This window comes from Asterias rubens, chromosome 21, assembly GCF_902459465.1.
Source record: "Asterias rubens chromosome 21, eAstRub1.3, whole genome shotgun sequence".
Classification (NCBI taxonomy): Eukaryota; Metazoa; Echinodermata; class Asteroidea; order Forcipulatida; family Asteriidae; genus Asterias; species Asterias rubens.
The window spans coordinates 503,693-520,144 of record NC_047082.1 but is presented as its reverse complement, the minus strand read 5'-3'; the positions used below and the strand labels follow the sequence as shown (position 1 = coordinate 520,144).

Here is a 16,452-nt window from a genome sequence, read left to right as displayed (position 1 = left end):
CAAAACATACGTAATGACGTTTCGACCCTAGCAGAGTCTTTCTCGAAGGCTAAAATGACAACACAACAAACATGAACAGGTAACTAAGTGGGTTTTTTCTAATAAGGTTGATTTGTAATGGAGGGGCTGTGCGGTTGTGACTTTTATTGCACTTTATTATTTGCTGGTATATAACAAAACCTTTGGCTAGCGCAGGAGTTTAAAAGTTACATGGAATTTAAAAGGCAGTGGACACGATTTTAAAATAATCTTAATTGGAATTAGCACATTCTCAAATAATTTGAAAGGTACCCAATTATTAACTAAAGACATTATGTTTTTACGTTCTTTCGAAAGACTCTTTGCTTGATATTTGGGAGGGGCCTATTATTGTAGGGAGGGGGGGGGCTTTATCCACCACAATTATTGGCAGAACTTCAAGACAAAGACTTTAAGTAAACCGACAGTTGTTAGTTGATTTATACAATAACATGTTGTTTAATTGCGAAAACCAAAGAAATTACAAAGTTTCTTCGATCTCATTTAGGTAGGGTGGGGCGAGAGTTCTGAGGGGGGGGGGGTAGCTTAAGCCCCGCCTCCTCCTGGGTTCGACACTGAATTTTGAACTCCCATAGCTGTGTTAGCATTTAATTGATTTGTCCAAGCATGGAGAAGTGTATTGCTCCATGGTCCAAGCTATGTTGTGCTTAAAAAATTTTATAATTTGCAACGTGACAACCTAGTGTCACTTCTATAATACCATTAGCAGTTGTGAGATAATGAACATTTCGGGAACATTGTTTGGTTTGGTTTTTATTGTATGGAGACTGATCTACCCTGAAGTGTTATAGTATTGTGTCCAATATATCTCAAAATGGCTTATTGGGTCATTCGCCTGCGATATAAAGGCATGAATACAATGTGTGAGTTTAATTACTGTCAGTTGATTTAAGTTGAATGAAGGATTGTATCATATCCATGTATAAAGAATTGCATAATACCACGGATGGTTGAAATTCAACCATCCGTGGTTGTATTAGATAGATCATTCACTCATCCAAATCCTCTGTTTTTCTTTATATAAAAGACAACAACAACTACTACAACAACAACAGAAAAAGGAACAACAACAACAACCACACTTGTGGAACTTTTAATGAACACAAATAATATGAGGGGGAAAAAATGAAAAATAAAACTTATTTTTGTTCGTATCACCCCATGAAGTGATCGCATCATGATGGATTCTGTTCGCTCAGGTGTCCGCGATTTGTCCTGGTCCTAAGCTGCCCCGAGGGTGGAGGAAGTCTCTCTTTATATTAGCAGTCTCCCCCACTCGACATTCCACCTAATTTTTACAAACACACTGGACCCTCAAGGACAAACCGGAATACCTGAAAGAAGAAATAACCGTTTCAGTTTGAAAAGTGTAGCTCTAGAAAGAGTTGATGTAAAGCGTTAGGATTGGTGGTTAGTAACAGGGGAGTTTTCCCACGACAATTAGACCGCAAGGCGTTCTTTAAAGTGACGGTTTTTTCTTATGAACGCCAGAGACTAAAAACCGCAGAAACGTCGGGGTTTTTGACAATAACCGCTGATCTAGATTAAGAAGTTATACATTAATCAGGTTGATAAGTATTGTTTGATTTCCTGGAATTAAAGTCTATAAACCAACAATCAATTATTTTATGACACTAGATACACAGGAATGTTTTATTTTGGTCTTCTTTTGTTTCATTTTTGGTGATGATTGTTTAAGAACTGTGTGAATTCAACCAGGGCTCAATTTCATCGAGCTGCTTAAGCACAACATGCAGCTGAGCACAACACATGCTTACCAGAATTAGTTTACCAGCCAAAATATGTCTCATGTACAACTAATATTGTGACAGGCCTTCTGCTCACTTTTGCTAAGCAGACAAATTAATATTAATATTTTCAATTATATTGGACCAAGACATTGCTAGTGGAGCGTGTTGTTTAGATTAATGTGCGATCGAGGCCAACCTACTTGTTCTTATTTTTAAAACATAATAATCCATAAATCATCGGCCTACCATCAAAAATTGTGTCCGCAGGTTCAACCGGCCGTCTTACTTTTCAACCCAAAAAGGGGGCGGTATTTATCCCGCCCGGAGGCAGAGCGCAATAATTATGTTCATAAACATTCGTACTTCCAGCCCTCTTGAGGGCGCTATGTCTTACTTTTTAGAAACATGGCCGCGCCAGTTTCTTCAGTTTTTCGTCTGCCAGTTGTTGTTATTCTTGGTGCAACTGGAACCGGAAAATCAAAGTTAGCGCTTCAACTTGGCAGGCATTTTGGTGGGGAGATAATCAGTGCTGACTCAATGCAGGTAAGCATGTGTTCCGTGTACATATAAACATTCTTATAAACATCCGAAACTCGACAGCCGTGCCGTGTGCTTTGCCTTTGTGTATAAAATAATTGAGAACTGTCTCGCCCCGGGTCCTACTACTTGCCGTCAACTCGCCGTCAACTCACTTGCGCCGTCAACTCGCCGTCAACTCCTCCAATATACATTTAAAATCCACAAAAGAAGCATAGAACTGTAAAGTATCAGCTCAAAGAACATTCGCGTAAGTTTTAGGTCATTATTTCGGAATAAAAATTGAGAAAACGCAAACCATGAGAAATATGTAGTTTAGCCAAGACTTAACACTTCCGTGCCCCCGTTTTATAGATTTTTCATGTAAATTTAATGAGTTGACGGCACGAAAATGAGTTGACGGCGAGTTGACGGCAAGTCGGCGAGTTGACGGCAAGTAGTAGGACCGCTCGCCCCTTGACTTGAGTTGACTGGAGTTATAAATATAATGACTGATATGACATTGCCATCCGCAGTGCATTTAACCATATTAACCATAAAGCAAGGAATGAGTAGCAACCTTTAGTGCATTACATCACTGGCTAAGCTAAAATTTACTCTGCTAATTAAATCTCATATTCCCTGACTTCTATAATAAGAGAATACACTTGGTCGTCACTCGTCAGATGCATAGTTATAGTACTATGGTTTCCATTGTCCGTGTACAGGTTTATAAAGGGCTGGACATCATCACAAACAAAGTCACGAAGGACGAACAAGAAGCCTGCCCTCATCATCTTATAGACTTCTTGAATCCGCTTAGCCGGTACACGGTGGTTGATTTCCGAAATAAGGCACTACCGATAATAGAGAACTTACTGAAGGACAACAGAGTACCGGTGATAGTTGGCGGCACCAACTACTACATCGAATCTTTACTTTGGAAAGTTTTACTGGAAAAAGAGGTGATAGCCTAATACATATTTTCATTTTAGACCATAATACAATGTTTTTTGTCAATAGAATTATCAAATGATATGGAGCTTGTTTGGAATAATTTGTCAAGGTGAGATGATGCTAACCAATCTTGTTGGGCTGTTATGGCTCTCTTTTCTCATTGGTCTTTAAATCATAGCCTCCATTACAGCCCACCATCCATACATGTCTTATATGCTAAGTTTTCAAAGTATGAGCAAGTCGTACTTTGATTGCAAAATTTTTCCACTTATAAACATCCCATATTACTACGTTGTACTTCATTTTATTCTGTACATTAATTTTGTGGAATTACTATGATACATGACATGGCTTACCAAATGATGAATATGACCAGATGTGATGTTTTGAAAATAGCAAAAACAAAAAAAGTTACATTCAACTTAATCGTGAATTATAATCTGCATTATGAGTTGCTGCCTGCTGATCGTGAGAAGTCAGGGCACTTAGCTGATCTACATCGGTGTATACGGGTAAAAAACAAAACTAATATTCTTTATGCAAATTTAACAGCAATTATAATGTTGGGGTACCCGCTGCCAAAACATAGGATTCGAGCTGCCTCTAGATACCGGGCAATCTCAGTGGTCTAGTTGGTAAGACTAGAATTGCAAGGGTCATGGGTTTGAATCCCATCTGAGTAATATGCCTAAACACTCATCTGTTTATATGGTTAAAAATTAATAGTATGCATTGATTACAATGTACTGCAACTCGATAAATTAATACAGTTTATAAAATACTTTTGTTTCTTAGGACACGGTTACACAGGATTTACTTCTTGAATCAAGAGGAGACCCACAAAGTCTGAGCATCAGAAAGAAACGCAAACATCCAACGTCTCACCAAGACAGGAACAAAGATGTTCACTCAGAGAGCGTCTGTAACAGCCAAAGAAAACTACTGAAGACTGACTCCTCAGAGACCAGTGAGTTACGTTTAGAACCTTCCTTGATTGATAGAACAAGTGATATTGAGGTAACTGGTGCGTCTACTTCATTAACATCCCCTGAGGGCTTTAAAGTTCAAGTTCCCTCGAGTCACAAAGTTCAAGAACCAGACAAAGGAGGCAATGAATCGTCAAATGAAATGAGAGCTAACAAACCTGCCACGACAACAACAGACTCAACAAATCCTGCTGAAATTATCTCGAATCTCCTTCCAGTTGGACTGTTTTCAAATTCTGAGGATGTTGTCAATGAATCAGAAGTCGATGAGGAGTTGGACGATGACGACCTGATGAGGATTGACGTGGAAGGGACGAAGACTGAAGAGCTGTATCAAATCCTGGCTGAGATTGACCCAGCGAGGGCAGACTCTTTACACCCAAACAACAGGCGCAAGATTATTAGGTTAGATATCTATTGGTATTCTGTCTGATGTTTTAATTACCTCTTACAAACTTTTGGGTATGTTTTTTGCTTTCGACATCCAGTGTAATGCAAACACTAATGAATTTGCCTTTAAAGGCAGTGGACACTATTGGTAATTGTCAAAGACTAGCCTTCATAGTTGGTGTATCTCAACATATACATAAAATAACAAACCTGTGAAAATTTGAGCTCAATCAGTCATCGAACTTGCGAGATCTGAATGAATGAAAAAAACACCCTTGTCACACGAAGGTGTGTGCGTTTAGATGGTTGATTTCGAGACCTCAAGTTCTAAATCTGAGGTCTTGAAATCAAATTTGTGGAAAATTACTTCTTTCTCGGAAACTATGGCACTTCAGAGGGTGCCGTTTCTCACAATGTTTTATACCATCAACCTCTCCCTATTACTTGTCACCAAGAAAGGTTTGATTGTATGTCAAGAGCTGTGTCCTAAAGTCCGATTTGATTATTATCATTCTACAGGAGCCTCCAGGTGTATGAGCAACTCGGTCGACCCCACAGTGAGATTCTGTCTTGTCAGCAGGATGAGGAAGGAGGTGGGCCGCTGGGTGGACCTCTTCGATTCAACGATGTCTGTATTCTCTGGCTGCAGTGTGATCACCAAGGTAACTCTATTAAATAATATAATTCAGATTCTCCTGAAGACGAGCAGAGTATACTGTTTGAAGTGTCAAGATCACACCGGTTCTTTCTAGAGCCAACACTCCCACTTAATAGATTTCAAATGGTTGTACATGTACCCGCAAGTTTACTATTTATTTGTAGGTTCTTCCTGTCTAGTAAACAAGTTGTACTATTTCATCGATAAGCACCTACAGTAGTAGGGCAGGCTGGAGAAGTATATCGTCCATGGGCATCAATTGTAATGTATGAGATCAGCATGGGTTAGTGCTGGGTTTTCTGGGATTTAGCGCTGTAGAAAGAAGAGGGGTTACACATTTATTTCATAGGTTCTTATATAGCGCATTTTACACCGGTCATTGAGCCAATAGCATTCCTTTAATCTTTCTCAGATCCGTGGGGAGTATACAGCCCTGACCTGAGCTGCCATGGCGCTCCAAAGGCTTGTTATACACAATATCAACCTCTACCCTCGCAGGTACCCTTGTGTGAAGAGAAGCAATTACAGTGGGATTTGAACCCATACTCCTTCATTCATAGTTTTTTTTTGTTATATTTGTTTTGAAGTATTGGACAAGAGACTCGATGGTAGAGTTGAGGACATGATCTCTCGGGGATTGCTGAATGAACTTCTTAATTTTCATCGAGAGTACAACGAGGAGAGAGTACAATCAAAAGCAGACAGGTAAGATGCCGAGTCTGTCTTGGGCTTAAGTTTCATAATGGGCCAGTCAGAAAAGTCAATGGGAAAAGAAAATGAAATTTTGGGTGGGTATGTCAAAAGAAATAACTGAAAATCAAAATTCAGTTTTCATTTAAAATATTCATCATCATCATCATCATCATTCTGCATATACCTGCGTCCGTAGCAGCCTCGTCCTCAAATTGCAATCGGGGCACACTCCTGGAGTCGCCGCCATCACCTGGTCTCTTTCAATCGCTGCTCTTCTTAAATATTAAAAAAAAATTATTAACAAATGAAAAAGAAGAAAAAATACCCAGTCTGGCCAAGTTGACAATTTCATTCCTGAGTGATCTACAAAGTTGTTTGTTTAAGCCACAACAAAACACATTAAGACTACTGATGCTTTGAGGTGGATGGGTGGGTCAAAACTATATTTTTGAGGGAATGAGGTTGCACTGGAGGCAATGCAGCAGGATTTGTTAAAAGAAACTTTGAGTAATTCTTGATTTTGTGTAATTCTTGTTTTTTTTGTAACTCTTGTTGACAGCGAGACTTTATATACCCAAGGTATCTTTCAATCCATTGGGTTTAAGGAGTTCCATCCATATCTCATCCTACCTAGGGAGCAGAGAGATTCCTTAGAGGCAAAGAAACTCCTCCAAGATGGAGTGGAGAAACTAAGGATAGCAACGAGGCAGTATGCAAGACGGCAGAACAGATGGGTCAAGAATAGATTTGTCAGACGTAAGTTTGCTGTTTCATATTGCTTTATTTATTTATAAAAAAAATAACAGTAAAAAGCCGTATCTCGGAGTAATGTGATGATTATACAGAAATGAATGGTCTCTTAAAAGTTAAAATATCAAAATAATTATTTAATACAAAAAGCATTCTGTGTATAAAAGCGATTGCATATTTTAGAATATTATGTAAATTTATTGCGATAAGCTGCATTATTCGACCTCTAGGACCCTGGATAGAATCATGGGTTTTCAGTCCCCTCCTGATTGTGTGGTTTTTCTCTGGAATAATTCTCTAGGTGTTTCCCCCACATCTTAAAGTGGAACTTCCTTCCTTGTCTTCTCTCCATTGGGTTCTTGGCGAGTACAGTGATCAAGTTTGCTTCTCTGAGAGTCCTGGGCTTCACAATCAGAATCAATAAAATGAAACTTGTTAACTTTGTTTCACTGGTACCATGCAGGTCCCGGTGACAACGTGCCCCCAGTGTACAGTTTAGACTCTACAGACCCAACATGTTGGGATGAAAATGTTTGGGAACCAGCTAAGAAAATCCTACAAGCCATCAAGGAGGTAAGAAAAAACACTACCTCTCTCAGAAGTAGATTTTAAAAACACTTTTGTTATCAGGAGTAGTTTTGGCGACCCCAACCAAAGCCCAACCGTCTCAACAAGTTGGTTACCGGTTGGTCTGAACAGCAGCGTCACCGCGCTCAACCGAACACGCGAAAATGCTCAACTGATGACCAATGCTTGTGGTTGAGGTCGCCAAAGCGTACTCCAGGACTCAGGCAGGACCAAACTCTTGTGGCATCCTCATGTGTGCACTAAGTACAAAATTCATCCCAAAGTAGTGTAACCGATGGGGGTCCAGGGGGTATTGCCAACATACTCCCCCCCCCCCCACCCCCCAGTTGATGTCCACTATTTTAGCCAGAATCTGACACAATTAATTAAGCCAGAGTTTTTGCAGGATGGCTATTTCACGTATGTATGAATTAATATGAATTAATACTGTCTGCGAATTTATTGTCAGCTCTGTCAATCCTGTTCCTTTAAATGACATTCCACCAGACACTTGCCTTCCACCAAGTTGCAGCAGTTTTCCTTTATTGACCCCTTGCACGCACGTCACACGCGGTGACTTAGCCACGCTCACCATTTTGGTGGGGAATAAGGTTTATGTGTAAACGACGCGTCCCCTAACATGAATAACGCACAGTGACATTGCCCACCAAATGGCACATCCAAGATTATTCTGTAATGACGTCAGGTGAATTGGGTCAATACTTTGGAAACAAAGTACACCTTGACAATTACTTGGTATGCTTAAATCGGGTATAAAACAATGTTTCTGGATATATGTGGATAACTAGTAAATGCAATACATTGTTAGGTTACTTTCATGTACATGTACATGTATAAATGACTAAGATGCTAAATATTCAAATTTCATAACCACTGGTTTTTGTTTCATATCGTTTTTCAAAAAACAAGAACTCTTTTATCAAGATCAACTCCATTTTGAGGAATGTACTTAGTAAACAAACTAAAAGCAATGAAAGCTGAAAACATAACATCGACACTGAAAGAGAGAGTTTATCATCAATTAAATTTCCGCGGAGTGAATATAAAACATCACGCTCACGTGAACTTATCTAAACAAAACTTTGCTCATTAAAACTGTCACCGTTTCCAACATTTTTAGGCAGCGTAGGGTCATACATGTAGATTAGGGAAAACTCCAAAAAATAATGCCATAACAACTTACTTGGTGAAAAGCATTGCAGCTGTTGTTAGTGTCAACTATTATGAGAAAAGATCCCCTTTGTAGTAGTATGGTTTGGAGAATGTTTCACCCACAAATATTTGAATCTGGGAAACGATTCTGGGTTATGCTGAATCGTTTCTCAGGTTTCTGGGGGTTGGTGTCTGTTTGTGAATTCTGCAGCCAGATATGGGTTGGTACCCGCTGTAACCTCACTACAAGTCGATGGATTTGATGTTCTTGTGAAAATACCGTGACTTTTTTATTCTGTTTTTCTCTGTTAGTCTACTCTGCATTCAACTGAGACTATTAGTGTAGATTTCTTAAAAAATTGACCTATAAATCAGCATAAAACCAATCTATGACCCTACCTGTGCAGACCTATGCTTTGTTTTTGAAAGGGCAGGGGCACCAAGGCATTTTCTCCTCATTGGTAAAGGGCACCTTATGAGGAAATGTTAAAATTTCTACTTGAACATTTTAAGGGCACCAATGCAACCAGGGGGCATGGAGGCAATCGCCTTCGTCGCCTCCGTGAAGTATCAGGCCTGGCTTTGTAGGATTGTTAATGAGAAACATAGAGGCATGGTGGTTTGTGTTGGTCGACCGTCCATTTTTAGTTAGTCCGACATTACACCTTGTGAAACATCTTGATGGAGGTACAGTCTGCCACTGCCAGCTGCTGCCCGTCCGATGTGAACGTGATCCCGCTTGGGTTGTGCAGATCCTGAGCAATACAGCCCAGAAATTTACCTTTGGCGTCGTAACGGTGGATATGCCCGGTGTCGTAGGCGCCGTTACAGATCAAAACATACATACCGGAGCTATCACAGCAAACACCTCGGCAGTACTTTACCTGGTGGCTGTTAATGGTCGGCCGGAGAGTAAACAAAGACGCGATACCTCCGTCGACAATGTCCACTTCATGTTGGAGTCCACCGCTGACCACAACTCTGTTGTTGGTGCAATCGCTGGCTAAAAAGAAGGGTGCCGTCTTGACCAGTATGGTGTGAATCAGAGAGCCGTCGGTCGGGCTGTGCTCTGTCAGGACATTCCTCTCGACGTCCCCCACGATGATGTTGCCGTCCTTCTTGACTGCGACGCTCTTGAGGTCTAAGTTTGCCTTGCCCAACTCTCGGATTGGCACTGTTGTGAAGTCGAAGGCCAGAGAACCGTCACCGTTGTATACTTTTACGATCTTGGTGTTGTCGACAACGATCAAGCGGTTATTGAGAGCTGCTATGTCATGGATGTCTGGAGATTGGCAACAAAAAACAAAAAATAATTAAGTCTCTGCTCTCAAATACAGGATCGCTCCATAAATCATCGCCATATTCAAATAAGAATGCAGAGATGAATACAAGCTCCATACAAAACCTTAAAACTTTGGTCACTTTTTTTAATAGATAGCACAAAATATTTGTATAGGGTATAATCCTCAAAAACCTAACCCAGTAAAATTTTCACATATTGATGTATGGTGTGTTTACTTAAAAAACTAACATTAGACTTAACTCTTTGTCTATCCTTAAACAATAGTGTAGCATGTCATGGTCAAGTGTGGGATTCAAATTCAGGTCATGTGTTTTTTACTCTAAATAACCTGTGTACCTACATTTGTAGATCCAAAAATAATTTGACCCTCCCAGTTTGTTCAAATTGTTTTTGGAGTGATACCACACCCTATGTATACATTTTCTTAGGAAAATATTAAAGGAACTTACTGCTTCCTAGAGACAATGATGTATTGTGCTGACCCTCACGACTGAAGAACTGGACACCATGATTATGGTCCGTCACAGCAAGCTGGTCAGAGAGTGCAGCAATCCCTCGAGCAAATTTCACCTCGCCAAACTCCAGACTCTTCTCCCACTTTCCCTCCACGTCAATCTCACCAAGGACGATCTTGAAACTCGTCTGGTTCCGCTTAAAGCTCAGGCAGGAAAGACCGCGGTCAAGTTGAGGGACGTGTTGACCGAACAGCATCGGCATCTCGGGATAGATCTCAAGGAAAGTTGAGTCGCAGCAGTTCTCCATGGCATCTTCAGCTACCTCTAACGAGTATCGTCTCGACTGCAGCATCCCTGTCACCTTCTTCTCTTGCTCCATAAGTCTCGTTGCGCGATCAAGTTCTTGAGATTTGATGGCGGTGATCATACAATCTTCTTCTTCCTTCACTTTGGCGATTATCTCAGCGGCCGTAACGTGAACCTCAGACATTGCCGTCGCTACGTTGTTCTTCAAGTCCTTCATGGCTTTCAACACCACCTGCAAAGAATGCTGGCACACCTCGATCTCTCTCTCGTATTCTGGGAAGAACTGTTTGGCGGACTTCCTACGTTCGTTAGCAGCTTTTGCGCAGTCAACGTAGTGATGGTCTGGTTTCGGGTGATCGATGACAGTACAGTCTCGACAGATCAGCATCTCGCACGGCACACAGAAGAACAGTTTCTTACTCCCTTGATGCTTCTCGCATGCAGCATCTTCTCGAGGTTTCATGGCGGAGCTTTCATCCGTCATCTGAAGTGATGAGAACTTTTCTAAGAAACTCTCAAGATATAAGTTGGGTTTCAGGCCAGGAACTCCTTCCTCTGGAAGTACCGTCTCCTTCTCACATTCCGGGCAGGGCATCTTCTGGGCATCTTTGTAGTACTTCACCAGGCACTTCTGACAGAAGCTGTGAGTGCAGTCAAGCGCTTTTGGTTGGTTGTATCTTTCTTTGCATAGGCTGCATTGGAGTTGACTCTCGGTCATTTTCTTCACCAGATCAGCTGAAGCCATACTGTAAAATAAATCATAAAAATAAATCATCGTTAAAATGGTTGGCTTATTGTGGCCAAGTATTCAAATTTGGCACCGACAGAAGTAATGTAGTGCTACTCCCTCTCACTGTTATATTGTAAAAAAACTTATAAAAATATAAAGGAAAACCACAAAAATGGACCAGGCAATAATTAAAAATCACACACCACAAAAGTTATGAAAAGTGCCCCACTATATAAACATTGTTTGTTTAAGTTACAATCAGCAGAGGCATCAGAGAGTTGCTACAATTACAAATGCTGCACCATATCTTTGTTCAATTATGTGAGAACCAAACTTCAGTGCTTATAAAAATATAACAAAAGTTGCTGTCATACTTTAAACAACACTTTGTGGTCCAGTGGATAGACTGCAGTGACTTGCAATTACAAGGTTGTGTGTTCAATTCAAATCCCCTAAGCTAGCTAGCTGGATTGTCGTCCATTACTAAAGCACAATGTTTTGGTTTGTGCATTCATCTTCATATATATTCATATTAGAGCAGTGTTTTTATGAAAGAGATTGGTTTTTGCCAGCTTTGTGTTTTATATTCCCATGTGGAAACTTTGCCGAGTTTGAAACTTAGCATAGTGGAAATACGATAAAGTATTTGGTTTGCCGTAACACCATGTAATGATAATCTCTAAATGAGTTGGGGTAGTTCTGAAAAGAACTGTTAGTTTCAACTTGATTGTCTAAACAAACAAACACGTACCTTGTCTCGTTGTCAAAATCGTTGCCTGTTGATAGTCAGGCGGGTACAGTTCACAGCCCAGTATGCAATCAGCCAAGTTGATGAGGAAATGATCGCAGCCTACTGGATCACTAAAAACTTGGGGCGTTTCTGAGAGAAATGGTGCCTGGGGCTTGCAAATACCATGTAGCTCCAATGTACTGTAAGCTCTCGTCTGGTTTTATGAAAAAGAAGCACCGGTGCGTGACGTGGAAAGTACCAGATGTGTATTGAATAAATAATTCCACACAGTTGGAGTTTTCTATACCTTGTACAATGCCATGTACTTTTACTTTGCACAAATAAGGAAATGCTTTAAATAATAACAATTTGATCGCTATAAAAGTCTTGCTAGGTCGGCTGTACATGTATCAAACATATTTTCATATTGCATTACAATTTTCTGCTGAGGAAACATATAAACAGGGAATCAGTTACAAATGGTTCGCATGACGTGATATGTTGGCAGGGACCTTTTTTTTTTGTTTTTTTTTTCCTGATCAGCCAAACTGATGTCTGTTTGACTAGTTGTTTAATTAAAGGGGGAGTAGGTTTTTGGTAATTACTCCAAAAATTATTAATCATAAAAACTGACACGGAAAGAAGCACTGCAGCTGTTGATAGTGCTTAACATTTTGAAAAACAATTCCCTTTAAATGAATTTGGTTTTAGAAAGAGGGATTTGAAATATTAAAAAAATATTTTGTCAAGATCTTTATTCTTGGTTGGGGGAAGCTTTTCAACCTGTGACTGTCGTGTTAGCCAGAGATCACACCCAAGTTTATGGCAGTTAGAGATAGTAGTGAAGAAACTTTAATTTCCCTCAGAGATTTGCCAAGGACGAAACGAGGAAACAACTTGCCTCGTTGACCTTGGCAGTCACCCTAGAAAACATTTAAAGGAAAATTACATACACAATTGGTTTTTGCTAGGGGAAACATTTGCTGGCAGTGTAAGCACTTTATGTAATCCACCATGATACAAGATGTGAAAGTTTGAGATCGAATGCAATCGATTTTATTTCTCATCAAATATGACATTTCAGACAGAAATGTTTCAAGGGATGTTTTCTACTATCGTCATCATTAGACCATGTTAGTGTGATGTAAATCTGTGATCTAAGACAAGTTTTTTGTCATACTAATTCTGTAATGTTCCTTTAACGTTTCAGTAGACACTTTCATTTCCCTCAATGAAGTGCCAAAGATTAAATGACATGGAGGAAGCGCTAGGCTTGAGTATATCTGTAGATATGGTAGATAGCGTCAGGCCTGATTCTTTGTTCCTTGTAAGGGAAAGCTTCCTTATTAAAGGGCACCTCTGAAGTCTTGTCTTTCTTGGGAACATTTTAAGGGCACCAAGGCAATGTCTCGTAGTGCTTGTTCAACTCATTTTGAATCTGGTCATGTGAAATAAATTGTTGTCCCAGTAAAAATGTTGAGCTACAAGACCTGCAATTTGAACTCTGGAAGAGCAAAGCCAAATTAACAGAATTGCTTGTTAATGTTGATTCTTGTTACACTCCTGGGGGATAAGAGTTTATTGTCGACGCTTCACAATCATACATTAAATCATTATAAATAATATTCAGATGAAAAAAGTGGAAACAAATCACAGGAAATACAAGAAATGTTAATACTTTCAGCATTAGTCTTGACAATGTACAGAGAAGAAATCCCATTGATGGTAGAAATTAGCCAACTTATCGTTACTTGTTCTTGACTGACAGGGTTATGAGTCGCCCATACCTCCTCTAATGTATGAAGGTCCAACTCCATCCGAAGACGCCTGTTCCAAACATGTATGTGATGTATGTGATGGGAGGGTGTTCGTGGGCAAACAGCAGTGGCTTGGTAAGATTATATTTCCTTCTTCCAATCAGCCATTGGCAGTCATGTATGCCTTGTTTGAAAGGGCAAGGGCACCAAGGCATTCTCTCTTTGGTAAAGGGCACCCTATGAGGAAATTGTACAAACAATTCTGGAGCCTTTTTAAGGGCACCAAGGCAATAACCAGAGGGCATGGAGGCAGTTGCCTTTGTTGCCTCTGTGAAGTCTGCATTGATATTTTCACCCATCTTTCTAGTAAGGTGTGCTGTAACACCAAGGCCCTTTTACACTGATACAGCCCTGGGGAGGTCCTAGGAGTTTTTAACCCTTTGGTTACCCTGGCTCTCTTTCATACTGTCTCCATCTAGGTCCCATTCCACTAGGTTTTAGCTGCCTGTTTCAAGAACACCCATGGTTTAACCACTTACCCCTACCCCAACTCTAGAGCTGTGGTAGCTGTTCCCCGAGGTATGCCCAGGCCTTGAAGTAACCCATGACATCTGCAGCAATTGCTGTGGTGCCCTGTACTTTTGCTGTGGTGCCCTGTACAAGGTTCCTGTACAAATTGACATTGTCCTCATAGAGGTGCCCCTTACAAGAGGGAAATTGTTGTGGCCCTTCAAGAGGCCTGTATGCCAATTTGTAGATCCGGGGTAAAGCGATCCAAGTGGGAAAGGCTGATAATCCCCGGGGCTGCCCCTGGGGAATAGAGTAGTGTGAACAAGAATCATGTTGTTTATGAATGGACACCACTAATCCTTGTCAAAACGACCATAAGTTACTGACATCAAGTATAACCTCAAACCTCACTGATTGTATCTGCACAGTGAAAAGTTTCAAATTCTACTTTTTTTTTTAAACAATAAAGTAAATTTGTCCAGTGCTGGTAGTTGTAAACTTAAAGGCAGGGTATACTTTTGGTATTTGTCAAACACCAGTATACTCCTTGTGTCAAAGAGTAAGCTACTTTTGGTATTTTAATTTCAGGACATCTGAAATCCAAGCGGCATTACAAAAAGGCAAGGAAAGTGAAGCTGGCATCATTGATGAGGTCTTATCAGGAGAAATTGGTTACCGTAGAAACCACAGTCGTTGAAAAACATCAGGAGGGATTAATGGGTGACACGAAAGTTGTGGAACAAATCGTTGATGAGAACACAAAGATGTAGTTTGGAAACATATTGGAATTCAAACAACTATAAAATTCTACAAAATTCATTGAGAGTCACTGTTTTGCTACAAATAATTGCAGGGATGTTATTCATCCATTTCAAAACGATATTCTGTTTTTTGTTTGCCTAGATTAAAGAAATTGGGTTTTTTTTTTGTACCCCACCCCCCAAAAAAAAGGGTCTATGTACTTTTTGTAGGACACAAAACACAATGTCCACAGATTTACACTAAACTTACACAGTTTGGAGATAATGATGGTAGAAAGCTTCCCTGAAAATATTACTTGCTAAGGTGCTGTAGTTTTTGAGATATTTATTAGTAAAACAATGTCATGAAAATAATTTTCGTCTCACTGATCATGAGACAAAAGTTATTCTAGCATGTACAAATGTATTTTAATGACATTGTTTTACAGAAAGGGTGCACTTTTTGTTTATATGTCCCATAATGCACAAATTATTGACTGAATAAATTATATGTGTTCAAAGTTACTATTGCTCAGTGCTGTAACAGTTGAGGTGTCCCCCTCTAACGTGTTGAATGAAGTGATCTTGAAACAGAATGTGCTGCCGTTTTATATAGACCTTATCTCAATGCAGCGCGTGCTGTGATTGGTTGAACTGAATACATTACTGGCCTGTGATTGGCTGAATGTTTTTAGAGGACAAGCACAGAAAATAGTAAAACCACTACGCTTGAAATGTGAAATGTGTCCTAAGTTTCAAATTGACCCGTTATACTTTTGATTTTCTCTGTGCAAAAAAATCCCGTAGGGAGGCTTGTTGAGTTCGTTTCGGAGCACAGCCGCCTACTTTTAATTTTCGGTGTCAAGAATATCTTGATTTATGCAACTCATAAACATAGACTCTAAATCAATGTTTGTTTGAGATTTCAACTTTGCTAGCTTGGTGTTTATATTCTCTTGTAGGAGTTTGCTGAGTTCCCTTGATGGGAAGCTCATAAAGACAGACAGACAGACAGACAGACAGACACATAACATTTTATTAAAGGAGCTTAACAGAATTGGTTAGTAACAAAATAAAAAAAGTCATAGATTTTCATCAAACTTACACGGTCTAATGATGACAGTTAAAGAAAACATCCCTTGAAATATTTATGATTGAAATGTGATATTTGGTGAGAAATAAATAATCTAATTTCGCATTTGGAGTTAATAAATTTTCTTAAATTGTGAAAACTATTCTAGATGTGTTCATGGTGTTAGTGACATGTTTTGGTCTTCTTCCCTTTTTTAAACAAACAGTTAACATTTTTTGTAAATAAGTGCACTATTGTAAGCAGGCACAATTATGCGTTTTTATGCGCTACTTGGCGATCTTAGGGCCTTTGTGGTGCGTCACTCGTATTGTTTGGAATCCGGAAGTACAAAGCATGGGAAATTCCAGA

At 39.8% G+C, this 16,452-nt stretch overlaps 2 protein-coding genes across 3 annotated transcripts; one reads left to right on the top strand and one right to left on the bottom strand.

Moving 5' to 3' along the window:
* Positions 1 to 2,195: 2,195 nt before the first annotated feature.
* On the top strand, positions 2,196 to 15,230 carry LOC117304442 (tRNA dimethylallyltransferase-like). Of its 2 annotated transcripts, XM_033788899.1 has the most exons (9): positions 2,196 to 2,333; positions 3,035 to 3,271; positions 4,059 to 4,654; positions 5,159 to 5,301; positions 5,885 to 6,002; positions 6,550 to 6,746; positions 7,204 to 7,313; positions 13,773 to 13,896; positions 14,860 to 15,230. In XM_033788899.1, the coding sequence occupies exons 1-9, from the start codon at positions 2,196 to 2,198 to the stop codon at positions 15,039 to 15,041; spliced, it is 1,845 nt and encodes a 614-aa protein (XP_033644790.1). In that variant the 3' UTR covers positions 15,042 to 15,230. The 2 variants fall into 2 exon arrangements, with proteins under 2 accessions (XP_033644790.1, XP_033644791.1); XM_033788900.1 differs by lacking the exon at positions 13,773 to 13,896 and having other exon boundaries at positions 14,860 to 14,887.
* Positions 8,988 to 12,400, bottom strand: LOC117304444 (tripartite motif-containing protein 35-like). Its single transcript, XM_033788901.1, has 3 exons — positions 12,026 to 12,400; positions 10,233 to 11,290; positions 8,988 to 9,762 (listed from the first exon to the last, which is right to left on the bottom strand). Exons 2-3 carry the CDS (start codon positions 11,287 to 11,289, stop codon positions 9,140 to 9,142), a joined length of 1,680 nt encoding a protein of 559 aa, XP_033644792.1. The 5' UTR covers position 11,290; positions 12,026 to 12,400; the 3' UTR covers positions 8,988 to 9,139.
* Positions 15,231 to 16,452: the final 1,222 nt, after the last annotated feature.